We start from the raw sequence: 20,408 nt of genomic DNA, 5'->3' as shown, positions 1-20,408 counted from the left end.
TTTATTCTGTTAATGTGGTGATTGATTTTTTAAATATTAACCCAGCCTTACATTCCTGGGATAAACCCTTCTTGACATGATACAATATTTATTTTATATATTATAGAATTTGAGTTGTTAATAATTTGTTAATTATTTTTGTGTCAGTGTTCATGAGGGATGTTGGGTCATTGTTTGTAATATCTTTGTCTTGTTTTGATATTAGAGTAAGGGCTGGCCTTTATAAAATGAGTTGTGAAATATTCCTTACTCTTCAATTTTTCACAAAGAGTTTGTGTAGGATTGGCATTATTTCTTACTTAAATGTTTGATAGAATTCACCAGTGAAGTCATCTGGGCCTGGAGTTTTCTGTGGGAACAAATTTTTACCCAACATTTTATTATGAGAAATTTCAAACAAAGTTGAAAAAAAATTATACAGTGAACATTCATATAACCACCACCTAGATTCTGTCATTTACATTTTGCTATACTTACTTTGAGTGGTGCAATAGTTAAGTACTCAGCTATTAACTGAAAGGTCGACAATTCGGACCAACCAGCAGTTCCGAGTGAGAAAAGACCTGGCGATCTGTCTCCATAAAGATTACAGTCTAGGAAACCCTATGTGGCAGTTCTACTTTATCATATAGGGTCATTATGAGTCAGAATCGACTTGACAGCACACAACAACAACAACATATTTGCTTTATCACATATTGAATCCATCTCCCCATCTATCAATTCATCTTGTTTTTCTATGCATTTTAAAGTAAATTACATATATCTGTGTACTTCTGTAGGAAGCATTTTAATTATTAATTTCTTTAATAAATTTAGGAATAGGCTTTCTATTTGATCTTGAGCTGATTTTAGTAATTTGTCTTCAAGGAAGTTGTCCATACATATAGGTTGGTGAGTTTCTTGGCATAAAGTTGTTCATAGTACTTTTTTTCTTTGTCTGTAGGATTTGTAACAATGTCCCCTCTTTCGTTCATGATTCTTTTGTTCTTGTTTAGTCTGACTAGAGGTTTATCAACTTTATTAATCTTTTCAAAGCATCTGTGTTTAATGTCATTGATTTTCTATTTTATTGATTCCTATGGTTATCTTTATTATTTCCTTCCTTCTGTTTGCTTTGGGTTCAATTTGCTCTTCTTTTTCTAATTTTTTAAGATAAAAACTTAGATCATTATTTTAGCTCTTTTTTTTCTAATATAAAAAAATTAACCCTCTAAGTTTCTCTCTAAGCACTGTGTTAGCAACATCCCACAAATTTTGGTATATTTTCATTTTCATGCAGTTCAAACTATTTTCTCATTTCCCTTGTGGTATTTAGAAATATGTTGTTTCTCATCCATTATTTGGGGATTTTCCAGATATATTTCTATTATTAATTTTTAATTTAACTCCTTGGTGGTCAGAATATATACTCAGTGTGGTTTCGGTCCTTTTAAATGTGCTGAGATTTATTTTATGGCCCAGCATATGATTTGTGTTGTTGAATAATAAGACAACATAGATCCTGAGCATTTTTATATCCTTTTAACGATAACTTACTGAAAGGAATTGTTTCTTCCCTTTCCCAATTTTTCCTTCTATTCTTGGGTCCAGGACCTAGCCTTGATCATTTACAAAGGCTTTCCCCTCAAACCTCAAAAAAACAAGGAGATTGGAAACATGAAGCTCTTGAATCTCTGGTGTTTTGCCCTTTTAACTGTCTGCTTGTTCACTATGCCTCTTTTAGACCATGTCTGTCCAGACATGGACCAAGCTTTGTCCTGTATAGGAGAAGGTTAATTAGACAGCATCTGAAGGAAATGAATAGTCTTCTCTGAGTACTAGTTAGCCATGGAGCTCCTGAATCTAATTGTTTCTTCTTCTTGTCTTCTGAGATGAAAATCTGTTAATTGCAGTGTGCAAACGAGTGCTAAAAATAGCTCAGCAAGACTTTGAACCTGGCTGTTCAAAGATCACCATGTGTGTCTGCTTAGATTGTTTTGGACAGTTATCTAATGGGTACACTGCACAGTTGAGCTGATTTTATGCAGATTTTATGCACCTCAGAAGGGCATTTCAGAATGGATCAAATCTGATTTCTGAGAAATTGGAACTATGTGTTTAGGAGCAATATGACTTTTTTCCCACCATTTTACCTTTTGCTCCTCCTTTGTGCAGGATGTATTTTATTAGAATATCAGAGTTAAGCCTGAACAATCTGCTCTTCAGGTGATAGGCTCTGACGGAGCCTAAGCTGTCAGTGTCAGAGTCACAGACCTGTCTGAGCCAATAGCCCTCCCTGCAGCTGCTGTCTCAGGGTACCTGCTATGCTAGAGGAGAATTCTGCACTTAGAACTAGCTAACCATTAATGAAGAGTGGAGGAGGTGGTAGATAAAAGATAAGAGACCTACGATTCCTATATTTTCCTTATCTTAAGAGAGGTGAAGCTATCTCAACCTGCCACTCATTCACTGGTCAATTACGCAGGTGTCTCCAAACCACACTTCTGTTACCGCAATAACGTGGATTGGAGCCGCCTGCAGCAATAGCCAATTCTGAGACATGGGTGAGGTGAGCAGCAAGAGTTTTATTATATATCAATATATAGGAGACAGAGGGAAATAGATTCCTTAAAAAAACCCGTCTCCCCCACTGGGGATCAGCTGAAGGCTTTTATAGGGACAAGACTATGGGTCTTAGAAGTTTGTTAGTTCCTCCTTGAGGTGGTCATGTCTCAGATGAGTTAATCTTCTACTGGTATTCTTGGGGGTTATTTGGTGACATTCTTGGGGATTATCTGGCGACATCCTGGTTTTTCTTGTTACAAATGGGTGCTTTGTTCGGTTTTTCCTCCCTAGATCATTATCACTTGTTTTCCACCCTCCAAGGAGGAACATCAGTTAATCTTAAACCTTTTGTAGAGACTGGAACCGGAGGGAAAGATAAGATCATGAGACAATGTGGCGGTTAGCAATGGGGAGTAAATAATAGTGAGCCAGGCCTGTGCAGTCTCTTCCACTTTTGCTACTGGCCCAACCCTCTGTGTGCTTACATCTGTGTGTGTGCCCTTCCATGATGGTTTATCTTGATTCCCCCATTGCTCTGTGGGCTTTAGAAGCCTATCAGAGTGGTGAGAACAGTGCTGGGTGTACAGTCATGCCCTCACTCTAATCTTACCATGTGACCTTGGTGAGAGATTCCTTTCCTTTTTGGTTGGGTCTGTGTATGTGTGGACTACTAAGTTAGTCCACAAACAGGTTGGATGTTTACTGTTTCTTAGGACTGTGCTAGATATGGTGAAAATCCTATAACGTAACACTGGGTCTCTTCCCTCAGGGTGCTGAGATTCTAGCAAAAACATCATTTCTGTGAAAAGATTAGTAGTAGTAGCATAGATGTTTCTCCAGGAGAAGGCCTGCCTGTCCCTGCTAATGCACAACCCTAAAGCAGTATGTTCTTCCATCCATGGGAAATCCCTCACTGGACACTCTATAGAAGGTAGATCTCTTCTAGAAAGGAGGAAGGGAAGAGCACTCTGCTTGTTCTGTCTGAGGTTGGAAGGGAAGCTATGGAAATAGGTCAGTTTTCCCAATTCCAGGTCCTAAAAAGCAATTATGCATAAGATTATATCAGAGTGATAGAAAAGAATAATAATAACAGCTATTTATTGAGCACTTTCTGTGTGTGAAGCACTACACTAACACTTTATCTGCATTGCCTTCTTCAGTCCTCACAAGCAGTTCTATGTGATGAATGTTATTGCTACCCTCATTTTGCAGAATGGGCAACAGGCTCACCTAGCTCCACCCAGCTAGTAAGTGGCAGAGCTAGAATATGAGACCAGGGAGGCTGACTCGTATTCTTAACCGCTATGCTATCTTGAAAATTACTAGCTGTTGGTTGAAACTCTTTTTAAGTACCTAGTGCAACTAGACCCAGCAGGGACTCATCAAAGTCTTTACTTAGCATCTTTGCAGTGCTTCTTGTTTAACTGGTCCTGGATTTAGAAGAATAAATATGATTTGTAGGGGAGGAAGAATTGGGTTTTTGCTTCTTTATCACCAGAATTCCTCTTCCATGCTGTCCAGTGCTCAGCTACCACTTAGCTTATTGTGAGAGGCTATTCTTGGACCAGTGAAATTGCAAGGTTAGAGACAGACTTTTATTGCTTCTGACAGGAAAAAGGGGCGTCCCTCACTGGGAGACAACATAACCAGTTCTGAGGAGGGCCTGGTTTTAGGAAAGTAAAGGTGGGAGGCTAGATTAGAACATTTCAGAGAAAATGACAGGACACTTTCCCTGTTTCTCTTTCAGTCTCTTACCAAAGTTTATAGAGCATTTCAGCCCTATAGCAAATCCAGAGAAGGGAGTTAGGTGGTGCTCTGAGTAGGAGATTTTCGTTTTTGTAGGAAAAGGTATCTTCCTTTGAGTTTGAGGAAGTTTACTGGGTATTAGAAGGAAAAAAGGCTTCAGCCTTCCTGGCTGGTAAGTGGTATATTTGATTTGTCATGTTGTCCCTCGACGGACAATGAGAGAGAGACCTCAGTTGTCATTTACCGTAAAACTGCCTGTAGCTACTTGGACTTTCTTCTCTAGCAATTCATTTGCCACTGACTATTATTGAAGGCCTACTCTCTGCTCAGCACTATTTCTTTTAGTGATAGGATATTATGCTAGCACCAGGAGGTCAGAGCAGTGAAAAGTTTAGAGGGGTGACATGGGGAACAAACCTGATTATTCAAACCGTCTTGGTTCTGTGGGCACCAGGATAGGTTTGTCCCAAATCCTGAACCATTATGATGGATGAACTTCTTGTTTCCCCATTACTTGTCATGGACCAAACTCTCTCATTATCATCAGCTTGTAGAATAAGCATACCTGTTCATCCCCCTCTAACCAATGGGAGACAGAAGCAAGGACTATGTCCAGATGTATGCCTGGTGATGCTCTTGCTTATGGTTTTGCAGCTTGATCCTTTAGGCTCTCCTTTCCTGCTTTGTGAAGGAAATAGGGCATAGTAATCATATTCTCCAACTAGTAAGTAAACATCCAAAATAGAGCAAATGATCAGAGTTCACTGGGAGAGATGAGTCAAGATTCTGTTGCATGAAAATGCCTTTTAAAAGAATTTTCATCTTCTAAGTAGCCTTTTCATCTTTTCCCCCAATTCTCTTTTAACTCCTATATCTGTTTCAAAGCATCCAGAGATCAATTTATCTATGATTAGGAGGTTGGAAGGGTTAAAGCAGAACGGCGTGGAAGTGGAACAGAGTGGTTGCAGACTTTTTGGGAGAATGGAATGAAGGCCTTGAGGTATGAGCATTCATTGTAGAAGAGATTGATTGAATCCCTTTGACACCTCATCCCAAGCTTGAAGACCACAGCACAGCTGAGGCTAAAGAAGCTCAGTTGAGGATTAAAGGCCTTTGAATTTCAAGCTTCTGAATGAGTATTTAGTTACCAGAATAGCAACTAAAGTTAGATTTTGCTGATGATGAATTTGGAGTGGTCTGTAAAGTGTCGTTGGTAGTTTATACTAACTGCCAAAAGGGTTGAACAGGGTCTTCTGCTGCTACTGGTGGAAATTGGCAAGCCCTGGAGCCCTGAGGAGCCTTGTAATCAGTAAAGCTCCAACATCAAACCAGGCCTTCACCAGGTTACCCTCCCAGCTCTCCATTGATTATGCTTCCCATTTCTCAGGATGATTGAATTTGTCATTGTTGTGATTAGATGCTGTCTAGTCTGTATCAACTCATAGCAACCCTGTGTACAACAGAATGAAACACTGCCCAGTCCTGCACTATCCTCACAATCGTTGCTATGTTTGAGCCCATTGTTGCAACCACTGTGTCAATCCACCTCCTTGAGGGCCTTCCACTTTTTCGCTGATCCTCTACTTTACCAAGCATGATGTCCTTCTCCAGGGACTGGTCCCTCCTGAGAACATGTCCAAAGTACGTGAGACAAAGTCTCATCATCCTCATTTCTAAGGAGCATTCTGGGTATACTTCTTCCAGACAGATTTGTTCATTCTTCTGGCAGTCCACAGTATATTCAAAATTCTTCGCCAACACCATAATTCAAAGGCATCAATTCTTCTTCAGTCTTCCTAGTTTATTGAGTTTGAATTCCTCAAATCTTTCTTCTCTGGACGACCAAGTTTATCCTGTAAGTATGGGAACATGCCCTATGGTAAACTAGCCTGCTGGTATAGGAAGAGCACTGGACTAGGAGTCAGAAAAATCCTGTTTTAACTTTGAGTAAGTTACAATCTTTCTGGACTTCTATTTATTCATCTGTGAAATGAGCTATGGGCTAGGTAGGTAGTTTCAAAGGTTTGTTCCAAAACTATTATTTCTGTTGTTCTGTCTTGGTAGCACTTCGGCACATACTAGTATGGTTGCCTTCCATTACAGTGGATAACTTCACACCCTACTGGCCACCATTTAACTATCTGATAAATCTTTTTTTTTTAATTGTGGTAAAAGATATATAACAGACATTTACCATTTTAAGTTTATAATTCAGTGATACTAATTACATCCACCATGTTGTACAACCATCTCCACTATTTCCAGAAGTTTTTCATCACCCCAAACAGAAACACAGTTTCCCTTAAACAATACCATTACACTTGATTAATCTTATTTTAATACATCAGATACTTTCTATTCCATTTTTCTTCTTTGGTTCCATCTCAATAGCCTTCATTCATTTGGTACCTTCTATTTGCTAGATTCTGTCCTTTATATTTTCATATTTATTTTGTATATTCTGATCTTCATACTATTATAAGAAAATATTATTCTATTTCACAGATAAGGAAACTATCAAAGCTCAGACAAGCTGAGATCATGTAACTAGTAAATGATGGTGCCAAGATTTAAACCCAGTTTTCTCTGATTCCATAGCCTCTTTCATTATACCCTGCTGCTATCTTGATAGAGTCCATATTTATTTCCTGTAATACAAGAGTTCTCAGAAAGTTTCTGTGTTGGTATTTTGTATTCTTTTCCTCACTTGGCAGCCTGGCCTCTAGGGAAGGCCATACATGTTGCCCTGGCTGGGAGTGGGCTGATGGCAGCCTTAAATGCTTTCTCCAAATAGGTCATACTGTAGATGTCAGCTCAAATTGAGAAGAGGGTTGTGAACATAAGTTTGCTGTCAGATCACACCCTATTACTTAGCTGTCCTCTCATTGTGCTGGAAATTCAGTCCAATAGAGATTTGAGACTGTCTCAGCAATTTTTCAGGCGCAGGGCACAACCCTCTGGCATCAAGGATGGTGTCTTAGGCTGGGTTCTCTAGAGAAGCAAAACCAGTAAAGTGTATAAATATATATAGAGAGAGAGAGATTTATATCAAGGAAATGGCTCACATGGTTGTAGAGGCTGGAACGTCCCAAGTCCATGGGTCAGGATAGAGGCTTCTGATTCACGTAACCTCAGGGGCTGGCGAACCCAAGATCGGCAGGTCAGAGAGCAGGGCTCTTGCTCACAGGCTAAGAAGATAGATGAATCCCAAGATCGGCAGGCAAGACTGCAGGTAAGCTGCTAGCTCAAGTCCCAAGAACCAAAGGTCATATGAACAGGAGCCAGCTGCAGGATCCAGTGTGAGCAAAATGCCCTGCCAGAACGTCTGCTTATATTCAACGCAGGCCATACGCCCAAGGAAATTCCCTTTCAACTGATTGGCTACTTAAAGCAGATCCCATCATAGGGGTGATCACATATCAAATCTCAACAGGGAAGTGATCACAACATTATAGGAAGGCCAAAACACTGAGAATCATGGCCCAGCCAAGGTGACACACAGTGTTAACCATCACAGACGGATAGCCATTGCCAAGAACTTTTCTAACTTGATGGTTTTCATTTGCTGCTGTCTCCAGCCTAGAAGTTATTTCGTGTCTCAAAGGCCCTGCTAAAAACTGGAGCACAGTCTTCTGAATCGTCTATGCGGAATGCCCACTGTGTGTGCTAGAGGAAGGGTGTGTATGTGTCTGAAACCTTTTCAGCAAATTTAGACTAACCTTGTGCACTGAAATCTGTCTCCTTCCTGTCGTCGAAGACATCCTGATCCTGATGTGGCCAAGACTCTCACAATCTGCATCATGCAAGGCCAGGCCTCTGTGGGCCTCTCTCCTGGCACTGTTTGGTATAACCTGTATCCCCTTGCACTACTCAAGGTTGTTAACTTTGGCAGTGACTACTGGGTATTCTCTGACTTCTGGATGATGCATTGCCAGTTATATTCAGGACAGTGAGTTCATTATGGGAGGCCTGCTTTCATATTGAATAGAGAAGTTTGTTTTCTTCTTCATCAGAATCTGCCATACACTGAAAGAAGATGTGTGAGGCACTAGCTCCTAGGTTATGGATAGAACTATCTGGGGACAGCAGGAACTTCCAAATGCCCCTTGTCACCATAAAGAGACTTTCATTATAAGATTAGCAACCATTTATGTGAGAGGCATTAGACAGTCATTTAACATGAATTATCTCATTGTACCACCACTTGTCTGTCAGTTTATCGTACTGTGGTGGATTGTGTGTTGCTATGATGCTGGAAGCTATGCCACAGGTATTTCAGGTACCAGCAGGGTCACCCATGGTGGACAGCTTTCAGTGGAGCTTCCAGACTAAGACAGGCTAGGAAGAAGGACTTGGCAATCTACTTATTAAAACAATTGGCCAGTGAAAACCTTATGAGTAGCAGCGGAACATTGATTTAGTGCTTGAAGATGTGACCCTCAGGTTCCAACTGGGGAAGAACTGCCTCCTCAAAGTAGAGTCAACCTTAATAATGATGGAATAAAGCTTTCAGAACCTTCATTTGTTGATTTGGCACAATGCAAAGTGAGAGGAAACAGGTGCAAACATCCATTAATAATCAGAATGCAGAATGTACGAAGTATGAATCTAGGAACATTGGAAGTCTTCAAAAATGAAATGAAACACATAAACATCAATATCCTAGGCATTAGTGAGCTGAAGTGGATTTATATTGGCCATTTTGAATCAGACAATTATATGGTCTACTATGCCAGGAATGACAAATTGAAGAGGAATGGCATTGCATTCATAGTCAAAAAGAACATTTCCAGTTCTATCCTGAAGTACAACACTGCAAGTGATAGGATAATATCCATACTCCTACAAGGAAGACCAGTTAATTTGATTTTTACTCAGATTTATGCACCAACCACTAAAGATGAAGAAATTGACGGTTTTTACCAACTTATGCAATCTGATGATGATCAAACATGCAATCAAGATGCATTGATAATTACTGCTGATTGGAATGTGAATATTGGAAACGAAGAAGAAGGAACAGTAGTTGGGAAATACGGCCTTGGTGATAGAAACAACACTGGAGATCGCATGATAGAATTTTGCAAGACCAATGACTTATTCATTGAAATACTTTTTTTCAACAACGTAAATGGCGGTTATACACATGGACCTTGCCAGATGGAATACCCAGGAATGAAATCATCTACATCTGCAGAAATAAACAATGGAGAAGCTCGGTATCATCAGTCAGAACAAGGTCAGGGACCAGCTGCAGAACTGGCCATCGATTACTCATATGCAAGTTTAAGTTGAAGCTGAAGAAAATTAAATCCATGAGAGCAGAAGTATGACCTTGAGTATATCCCACCTGAATTTAGAGACCATCTCAAGGGTAGATTTGATGCATTGAACGCTAATGACCAAAGGTCAGATGAGTTGTGGGATGATATCAAGGACATTATACATGAAGAAAGCAAAAAGTCATTAAAAAGACAAGGAAGAAAGAAAAGACCAAAATAGATGTCAGAAGAGACTCTGAAACTTGTTCTTGAACGTAGAGTAGCTAAAGCAAATGGAAGAAATGAGGAAGTAGAAGAGCTGAACAGAAGATTCCAAAGGGCAGCTTGAGAAGACAAAGTATTATAATGACATGTGCAAAGATCTGGAGTTAGAAAACCAAAAGGCAAGAACACAGTCGGCATTCCTTAGGCTGAAATAACTGAAGAAAAAATTAAAGCCTCGAGGTGCAATATTGAAGGATTCTATGAGCAAAATGTTGAACGACAGAGGAAGCATCAAAAGAAGATAGAAGGAATACACAGAGCCACTGTACCAAAAAGAATTGGTCGATGTTCAGCCATTTCAGGAGGTAGCATATGATCAAGAACCGATGGTATTGAAGGAAGAAGTCCAAGGTGCCCTGAAGGCACTGGCAATAAACAAGCCCCCAGGATTTGACTAAATACCAATTGATATGTTTCAACAAATGGATGCAGCCAACGCTGGAAGCGCTCACTCGTCTATGCCAAAAAATTTGGAAGACAGCTACCTGGCTAACTGACTGGAAGAGATCCACATTTGTGCCTGTTTCAAAGAAAGGTGATCCAACAGAATGTGGGAATATCAAACTATCATTAATATCATACACAAGTAAAATTTTGTTGAAGACAATTCAGAAACGATTGCAGCAGTACATTGACAGGGAACTTCTAGAAATTCAAGCTGGATTCAGAAGAGGATGTGGAATGAGAGGTATCATTGCTGATGTCGGATGGATCTTGGCTGAAAGCAGAGAATACCAGAAAGGTGATTTTTGTTTTTGTTTTTTTCCAGAAAGATGTTTACTTGTGTTTTATTGACTATACAAAGGCATTCAACTGTGTGGATCATAACAAATTGTGGATAACATTGTGAAGAATGGGAATTCCAGAACACTTAATTGTGCTCATGAGGAATCTATACATAGACCAAGAGGCAGTTGTTCAGACAGAACAAGGGGATACTGCATAGTTTAAAGTCAGGAAAGGTGTGTGTCAGGGTTGTATCCTTTCACCATATTTATTCAATCTGTATGTTGAGCAAATAGTCCGAGAAGCTGGACTATATAAAGAAGAATGTGGCATCAGGATTGAAGGAAGACTCATTAACAACCTTCGATATACGGATGACACAACCTTGCTTGCTGAAAGTGAAGAGAACTTAAAAAGCACTTACTGATGAAGATAAAAGACTACAGCCTTCAGTATAGACTAAACTTCAATATAAAACAAAAATCCTCACAACTGGACCAATAAGCAACATCGGAGAAATGGAGAAAGTATTGAAGTTGTCAAGGATTTCATTTTACTTGGATCCGCAATCAATGCCCATGGAAGCAATAGTCAAGAAATCAAATGACTCATTGCAATGGGCAAATCTGCTGCAAAAGACCTCTTTACCGTGTTAAAGAGCAAAGATGTCACTTTGAGGACTAAGGTACACCTGACCTAAGCCTTGGTATTTTCAGTCATCTCATATGCATGTGAAAGCTGGGCAATGGATAAGAAAGACCAAAGAAGAATTGATGCCTTTGAATTATGGTGTGGGTGAAGAATATTGAATATAGCATGGACTACCAGGAGAACAAACAAATATGTCTTGGAAGTATAGCCAGAATGCTCCTTAGGAGCAAGGATGGCAAGTCTTTGTTTCATGTACTTTGGACATGTTATCAGGAAGGACCAGTCCCTGGAGAAGGACATTATGCTTGTCAAAGTAGAGGATCATTGAAAAAAAAGGAAGACCCTCAATGAGATAGATTGACACAGGGGCTGCAACAATGGGCTCAAACATAGCAACGATTTTGAGGATGGCACAGGACCAGGCAGAATTTGATTCTGTTGTACATAGGGTTGCTGTGGGTCAGAGCCAACTCAATAGCACCTAACAACATCTCATTTCATTTTTATCAGTTAGATAGTGATACCATTTTATGGATAAGAAAACTGAGGCTCAAAAAGGTAAAGTAAGTTGTGTAAGTTTACAAAGCTAATCAATGGCAGACTTGGGACTAAATTTTAGGTCTCTCTGACCTCACAGCCTATGTTCTTAATGACTTTGCTGACTTCTCGGGCCCGTCCCCCCCAGAGACCTCAAGGTCAGGTGTTTAGGGCCCCCTGTTTGTTTTCCCTTCTCCTAAGGCAAAGTGTTTTAGGACAAATAAGGCATAGGATATTTGAAACTGAGGCCATTTGTGTATCCCTTGTCTTTCACTTAAATCCAGAAGATGTTTCTTCGTGGTGAAGAATCATTTTTGCACATAGGAGCTTTGGGACAGTTTGAAATAAGTAGGTACTTCTGGGCTGTGAATGCAGTTCTTCTTGGGTCCCAAGAGCTGTCCAGGTAAAAGCTGTGTAGCCATTGGGATGATAGTGTTTCACTCAATTGTATGTTACCTTTAGGAACTCAGAACTTCCATTCCCATGTCATTTCAGGAAGGTAAGTTCAAGTTGCATTTTATAGAGAGAAGGGCTGAGGGTCAAAGAGGTTAGGTGAATTATCCGAGGTCTCATAGGAAGCGTGGGGCTCCCAGTTTAGTTCTCTTTTTTTAGGCTTTTTGCCAGCACGCAAGTTCTTGTCTACTGAGGGTCATAGATGGGGGTGTAAGGATTCCTTAGAGAGCATCTGACTTCAGGTGCTTTACTGGCTTTGGGGCTACCTAAGGCTGAGGTAGTAGGCATGGTTCTGGGAAACCCACAAGCCTAATGACTGATGAAAGAAGGTAGTTTGTGCTTTGAGGAATAGATTGTTACTTGATGGGTTGGAGAAGGATCCCAGTCTGGGAGGGGCCTTTGGAGTTGCCAGGAAGTTGAGAGGGAAGCCGAAAATTTTGGTAAAACCTAAGCCTTTAGGCACAGGGGCTCTGGAAGATTGCTTGTTACCTAAGTGCTGCTGTCCTTGCCATGTCCAGACCAGGACTGTGTGTAAGACCCAGATGGGGGCATATTCCTAACGTCTGGAGCTACAATAAGCAAAGTCCCAGACTAGGAAAGAACCCCTAGTGCTCTGAAGTCCCAAATGAGCTGGTGCCCAGACCTGAGCTTAGAGTGTCTTCTTCCCTTGGGAATTAAAGAGAAGTGACAAGGGCAGAAGACAGAGGCTGGATAAATTGACAGGCAACTTTCCCCTGGGTAAAAGAGGATAAAAGGGAGTAAGCCCACAAGAAAAAGCCCAAGAGAAGGAGGTGGCAATGGGCAGTGTCTGCACAAGAGGAGAGCTAAGATCATGCCCTCTCTAAGTCCAGCCAGGCCTCTGGTTTCCTGCCAAGGAGCTAATAGCTCAAGGGCCTTCCGTGATTTCACCTCTCTGCAGCAAACTGGACTTTACTGGGAAAAGGAAAAATCCCTGTTTTGAGTGAGATCTTAGACTTTGCACTCTGCCCTAGCAAAAGGAGTAAACCCAGGTGATAAGCCAGCCGTACCTGAGGCCTGAGCCTCTCGGGATGTGTCAAAGGCACAGTTCTTCTGTACCTCTTCACAGAAATTGGCTTTAACATGAGGTTTGTCTGTTGGCACCTGACACCCCTCAGGGAAGAATGAGCCCAGGTTGCTGGGTCATAGGCATTACTGAGGCTGCCCAGATTTCAGGACTAGGAAAGCACATATTACCCTATTCTGCCTCATCCCTGGGGGCTGCTTCCATGTTGGAGGGATTATGCCTTTTTCTGGGCTTGAGCCATTCATTTCTGTGCCAAGACCTTGGCTGTAGATATTCCAGCCACGAGTGCAGCCCACGTGCAGGAGAGGACCAGATTACATTGTGGGTGACTGCCGTTGCTGGGTACCGGTCCTCCTGCCTACAGAGCTGGCAAATGGAATTAGAAGCAGAGCAGTCAGTCTGTTCTAGGGTCTGTGGGACACAACCAGGCAAAATGACTTTGTGGAGCTGGGTGACTGGAGGGAAGGAGCCTGAGCCAGCAACCTAGGCCAGACCTTTGCCCTAGCTGTCCCTTCCCCCAAAACTCAGAGACTTTTCCACAGGGACACAGGCTATCCCTGTGCTCTCCAACCTGCCTGAATTCTTGGCAGGCAGAAGTGTTTATTACCAAGTGAAGTCGGCCTGGCACAAGACAGGACTGGTGAGGGGAACAGCCTAGAGGCATGTTTGCCACCCTCAGGAGCCCGTCCTCAATCCGTCTGACCAGTCCTGACTTCAGCTTGTTCCCTTCACCCCCACCTTCTGTCAGAGCTAAGCCTGCCTGATCACTCACTTACCCCCACCCCCAAGCTCCCTGCTAAGCAGGGATTTATCCATGTTATCATAGAGTTTCCTCCCAGGGCAGATCAAGTTGCAAAATAGCTGTCACCCAGATTCCCAGAGTAAGCAGTCCCTCTCCTTGTCTCTCCTTTCTGCCCAGCTTGCTTCTTCTAACTTGATGTAGTGCCTCTCCCCCAACAGTCCTAGCCTCTGATTCACGGTCTTATATGCCAGAGTATCAGGCCTGGCCATGGCAGCCCCTTCCTACTGGAACCACAGAGATCCAAGGTTCCTGGAGTCAGTGGAGATCTGAAACTGCGCAGCCCCCCACCCCCCAGCCACGCATAAAGTCAGAGCGAGGCATTGTGGCAGAGAGACCCTTCATCAGAACAAAACAAGCTGAGGTTAGCTCTAGCTTAGTCTAGAAAATATCAAGGCTGGGGTGCCCAAAAGTTCCATCCAGGCAAGGACAGGACGATTGACTTGGCATTGAGAAATGAAGGTAAGTTGTAGATGGTGCTCAGGAACATCCCAGGACTGAAGAAATGTGATTCCCAGAAAGAGAGAAGGAAGCAGACATTGCATTGGCAAAGTCTTACTCAGTAGCTGTGACAACCTGGCCAGAGAAAGCTTCCGGATAGGGCTGAGAACACATTTATGGTTTCAGGGATACTGGTGAGCTGAGTACCCTGAGTACCTCTATTATGTTGTCTTTCCCTCTGTATTTGATCTCCTTGTTTTCACACCTGTCCACACCCACTGGACCATGATACCTGTGGAAGCCGAGTACCATGTCTTAATTCTCTTTGAATTCCTGATGCCTAATACAGTGCCTGGAGTCCTGTGGCACAGTGGTTAAGAGCTACAGCTGCTAACCAAAAGGTTGGCAGTTCAAATCCACCATCCGCTCCTTGGCAACCCTATGGGGCAGTTCTGCTGTGTCCTATAGGGTCACTATGAGTTGGAATCAACTCAACAGCAGCAGGTTTTGTGTGTGTGTGTGTTTGGTGAGCTCAGACATACACCGTTCTGCCACCTCTTCCCATGCTCTTTTACCAGCCACAGGTAGCCAGGGTGGGCTGGTCAGGAAAGGCAGGGAGTAGGGGAGATTAGAAAGTGTGCCTAGAAACCTAAGGAATTACTCCCTGTGGCTGGGTTTTTTTCAAGGTGGTAAGCAGTGAGCAGGGAGCTCTTGTGGTGCAATGGTTAAGCACTTGGCCGCTAACCGAAAGGTCGGCAGTTTGAACCCACCAAGTGCTCTGTGGAAGAAAAGACCTTGGGATCTGCTCCTGTAAAGATTACAGCCTAGGAAACCCTATGGGGCAGTTCTGCACTGTCATATTGGGTTGCTATGAGTCAGAATGGACTCAGTGGCACACAATAACAACAGAGTAGTGAGCAGAGGAACATCTCTTGGTGGTGTTGCCCTAGACTGAATCTGACCCAGGAAGGGCTTGGGGGCCGAGGGGCCTGGGTTTGCATGGCCTAAGTTCTTCCTGGTCCTTGACTTCCCCCAGGTGCTGGAGGTAGTACGAGCCAACTATGACACGCTCACACTGAAGCTGCAGGATGGCCTGGACCAATATGAGCGCTACTCAGAGCAGCACAAGGAGGCTGCCTTCTTCAAAGAGCTTGTGAGTCCGTCCTTCCCTCATCTCTACCTGTGTCTCTTGGGGGCCCTTTCCCAGCTATCAGGTTCTGCTGCACAAGTGGGCATCTAGGGAAGGACTGCAGTTGCCAAACAAAGGCTGATACAACAAGATTTAAGGGGTCTTCTGGCATGAAGTGTGCAACTTTCCCAAAGCAGCCCAGGACCAGGCGTGAGAGAAGAGCCTATTCCCCAGGGTATTGGTGCCAGGCTGGGAAGGGTGAGAAGCCCGAGGTAGCATTGCCCACCTCTTCTCTGCAGCCATGGAGACAGCCCTTGCACAGTTTCAGCTGGGCCTCTGGTTTGACATGTGTTCCCAGTGGTAGTTCTGGCTCAGTACTCCCTATCCTGTCTTCAGAGCAATTAATGAGAATAATTGATTCTTCTCCTTATGCAATCACTTTATAAATTCCTAACTGGCTCCTAGTCTTGAGTGCCCTCCCAATCGTGTTCTCCAGTCTTTCCTATTACTCCCTATACCCATTTCCACTTCCCAGTCACTCAGCTTCCTGCTGCCCCAGCCTTGGCCATCTGGAGCCAGTGATCATTTGCTCTGCCTGCTACTCCACCTCCAGTCAGTATCTCCACAGAATTGGACTTTCCTTATTGATTGTCCCTTTCCTGCCCTGTGCTCAGAGCTATTCTCAGGAAAAGCTCAGCTTCCGCATAGCCCTACCACCCCAACTCTACCTCCTTGGTTATATACACTAGCATCCTAGCTGGGTGCTAAGATCAGGACACACAGGCCTCGGTACCCACTTTCCATGTCCTCAAACCTCCCTCTGCTGGGCAGAGCTTTCATCAGCCCGCCTTTTCCTTCCTTGTGCCAAGTCCTTGGTGAAGGTGCTGGATTTTAGATTGTGTCTGTCTTGTGCTAGACACAGCCCAACTCTGACCCTGACATGACATTCCTGGGGTTTTGGACTTCAGCTGCCGCAGGGTGAGGAACACATGCTCTGAGGTGAGTCAGTTGGGAATAAGGAAGCCATTAGTGTAAGGAGATAGCAGGGTAGAGTAGTTTTATGGAGTGGATGGCAAGTCTTTAAGTTGATGTGGGGGAGTTACTAGGAGCCAAGAAGTAACAGCAACATGATTGAGAGGTGAAGAGGGTGAGAGAGTTAGAGGAGCTATGTCTTGAGGCTTTTACTCAGTTTTGCCTTACTTGGTTCTGCCCATACTGTAGCTTTGGCACAGGGGAGCCAGGAGAGTCTGGTCCATTTTGGAGCTAATGAGCTCAGCTGCCTGCTGTTTGCCATGCTGCCCCTCTCTCTGCTCCCTGCCTGGTGACTTCATTTAAATCTCCCATAGCAAAGCAGAAATTGAAGGAAAATTCCCTGGACTGTGGGGCCTGGGATAAAGAAACATTCTTTCCTTCTCCCTCCCGCACCCCCAACCCTCTTTGCCTGTCACACACCTGTTACCATGGATAAGTCTTTCAGAGTCTGCTGGAGCTCTTTTGTGACCCACTCAGAGGAGAGAGTTTGGACCTCTGGTCCCTTCCCCATAGGCCTTTCCTCCGGCTGACTCATTCAACACTTCCTGCAAGGCTGTCAGTCTGTGAGTAGAAAGTATGTGAGGTGAGCAGTGGGGACACAGCCAGGATATAGCCTACATGTGAGCCCTGGTGGCACAGAGGTTAAGAGCTCAGTTGCTAACTGAAAGGTCGGCAGTTCGAATCCACCAGCCGCTCCTTGGAAACACTATGGGGCAGTTCTACTCTGTCCTATAGGGTCGCTACGAGTCAGAATCGACTCTACATTTTTCCTCTAAAGTGGTGAGGCATCTTTGTGGTATGGAAAGAGTGCCGGACTAGGAGTTAGGAAACCTGGGTCCTGTTCCCAAGCATGGGACTCGTCAGCTCTATGACCTGATCCTGCTCATTGGCCTCCTTGGGCTGCATCTCTGAAAGCTCCTTCCAACCAGAAAAATGACATAAACACAAAGAGAGAGTGAGGAGACTAGAAACACATCTGAAGAGAGGTGGACTTAGAGCATGAGTCCTCTGGGATAAAAGGAAGTGGCCCCTACCTCAGTTTTTCCTCCTCCACAGAACGCTAACTAGACCAGTCTCCCGTCTGCATGGCCAACCTAAGGACAAAGACCTGACCTCCTTGTCTGTGCCTGCATCCACCTCCTCCAGAACTCAGCTGCTCTTCTTGCAGCCACTAGAATTTCTTTGTTTCTCAGCCCCTCTTCTTTTCGTCCTGCTGTCGTGGAACAGTTTGCTCATTTGTCTGTAGGGTTCAGTTCCTAAAAAAGAAACATCTAGCTTTGCATCTTGGCCTGTGCCTCAGGCACTGCCCTCTACTGTTTTGTAACCGACTCTCTCCTGTTTTTTCTCTGCTTGTGCCCTCCCACCTCCCCCACCCTTTCCCAGGTTCGATCCATTAGCACCAACGTCCGGAGAAACCTGGCCTTCCACACACTCAGCCAGGAGGTCCTGCTCAAGGAGTTCTCCACCATATCCTGAGGCCACACCCACCTGAGCAGCCTCTGACTGCCCTTACCCTTGAGGCTCCTGGGCTGGAGGGAGAGTGAGGGGAGAGAAGGCTGCCCCCAAGATTGGAGAAAAACGCATACTGAGTGCTCTCTGTGAAGGCCACACTCTCAGTGGAGCTTGGACAGCAGGGGCCAGGAGGGGCAAACCAGGGATAATCTTATCTGGGGAGGGATGGGTGGGCACAGAGAGGCCTCCAAGAATGTGGGGATTTCCAGGGTGTGCACCCGGACACACCCTCAATTTCCAATTGACATAACAATTTGTGGCCACAGACTTAGTTTTCAGGAGCTGGTGGGCAAGCCCCAGTGATGCCAACACCATGAGAGTCAATGGCTTTCCCAGGCATTTGAAAACAGATCAGCTCAATGAAGGTGGAGCCACATCCTGCTTCATTTGGGCCTGGGGCTGAGCTGGGCTTGAAATCTGTGTCCCCGGCTCCCACTGGCACTCTGTCCAGTCATTAGGACCACTAGCTCAGGCTTAGGGTAGGGTAGGCGTGGGTGCCTTTTTTCTGTTTCCTAAATCCAGAGCTGATTCCTCTGGTAGACTGGAGATTAGAATATGCCCAATACTCTGCTGTCTGGCCATCACTTTCTGGATTTGAGCTTTGGCCGCCTGAAGCACCTGTTGACTTTCCCTCCGTCAACCCACTCATCAGCACAATAGAGTCACAACCTTAACTTTCATTTTTAATCTGTTTTAAACTGTCTTTAGGGTGTGTGTGTGTGAAATAAACATTGACAGGTTTTCTGGAGCCCTCAGGTGCCTGCTTTGCTGGTTCCCTTTCCAGCAGCTTCCCTACCTTTCTACCCACGCCCTCTTCTGGGAGCTTCTCTGTGTTCTGCCCCTTCACCTGGCTGTTGTTTACATCCAGCCTGCCTGAGAATTTCCTCTGGGGAGGAATCAGTCCTGCTGTGGTGTGGTGCCTGGGAAGGAGAAAACCTGCTGGGGGCTGGGTGTCCTCCATCTGAAAGAGATCAGATGAACATCACAGATAGGGCTTCCATTCTGCCTGCCTGTATTCTGGGTCGGGGCATGGCAAATCTGACCTTTGGGAAGTTGGCCTGTGATTCTTCCCTTTGGATAGCCTCCGTGGGACCATTATAGGTTTTCCTTACCCCACAGCTGCCTCAGAAGTAGCTGCTTCTCCGAGATCTTCTCTTTCCAAAACACTTTCTAAAGCTGTCAGAATGGCAGAGAGCAGGCAGCACAGGAAGAATATGGGAGTGAGTGCAGGAACTCAGCAGTGAGAACAGGTCTGGGACCTCCCCAGCTGCTATTCCACTTAGCCTCAAATTTCTTTGGGATACTTGCCCTCCCTGGGAACCAGAATTCTGGGTCCGACATTGAGCAGATCTGCACTTGTTCCAGAGAAGCCACAATATGCTGCTGTGTATAGGGTAGACACTTAAGAGATCAGGGGCTGGGTCATCTCTGATCACTAGATGGATAGCCCAGCCTGGGGCAATCAGTGTTTTCCTCAGTGATAAACCTCCGAGGAGCTGGAGCTGGTGGCACGTTGAAGTTATTAAAAATTGATTTGAATGGGACAGTCTTTTTAGTGCTTTTTTTTTTTTCTTCTTAATCTCTGTTGCCCAGAACTCATTTCTCAAAGACAGAGTTAAAGTAATCTCCCACGTGCTGGTCCCCTCAGGCTAGGAACCCCTGCCTGTCCTTGCATATGCTCCTCCTCTGAGTTTCCTGGCCCTAGTGGAGGCCAGTTCAGTTCAGTTGTAGCTTCCCTTACCCTCTGGGTGGAAAGGAGGAGAAGGGGGTTCCCTTCCCTCCAAACTTAGTGGTGTTGAGGAGGCCAGCCAACCCATCTGGACCACTTCTGGATTCCTGCCAGCCTTTCCTATGGGCTGACCAAGGCCAGGTCTAAGGCATGGGCCAATATACAGAAGACTCCTTGCCCTTCATTGGAAAGGCTTGTCTCTTGGCCCATTTCTTCACATATACCCTTTCTAAGAACTGAATAAGATTCCAATCCTCTCCTAGAAATTAGCCCCAAAAGGAGCTGCCTATGCTCTGTCCATGCCTCAGCCTCTGTGCCAGGTCTGTGGAGGCCCTGAGAGAGCCAGGAGAAAGCCAGGACAGGGCATTGCCCTCAGAGGCAGGCCTCCCTGCTGCTACTTGTTCCCCTCTCATGCCTGAACTCCCACCGCAATTCCTGCTGGGTTAATTAAATCAAGTGGTTGGAAATTGAATCCAATTGAAGAGATTAAATGTGCTGAGGTCACTTCAGCTGAA

At 44.3% G+C, this 20,408-nt stretch overlaps 1 protein-coding gene across 2 annotated transcripts in view; it reads left to right on the top strand.

The window, feature by feature from the left end:
• The window catches only part of ARMH3 (armadillo like helical domain containing 3), a 207,615-nt gene extending 187,433 nt beyond the window's left edge, over window positions 1-20,182 (top strand). The window contains exons 25-26 of one of the 2 annotated variants that reach the window (XM_004370069.2): window positions 15,528-15,644; window positions 18,036-20,182. In XM_004370069.2, coding sequence (XP_004370126.1) covers window positions 15,528-15,644; window positions 18,036-18,128 — 210 coding nt within the window. In that variant the 3' untranslated portion in view covers window positions 18,129-20,182. The remainder of the gene's footprint in view (window positions 1-15,527; window positions 15,645-18,035) is intronic. The other variant, XM_023740974.1, reaches the window with a different exon arrangement.
• Window positions 20,183-20,408: the final 226 nt, after the last annotated feature.

Source organism: Trichechus manatus, unplaced genomic scaffold (assembly GCF_000243295.1).
Source record: "Trichechus manatus latirostris isolate Lorelei unplaced genomic scaffold, TriManLat1.0 scaffold00007, whole genome shotgun sequence".
Classification (NCBI taxonomy): Eukaryota; Metazoa; Chordata; class Mammalia; order Sirenia; family Trichechidae; genus Trichechus; species Trichechus manatus.
The sequence above is the reverse complement of the archived record's forward strand: the minus strand, read 5'-3'. Positions and strand labels throughout refer to the sequence as shown.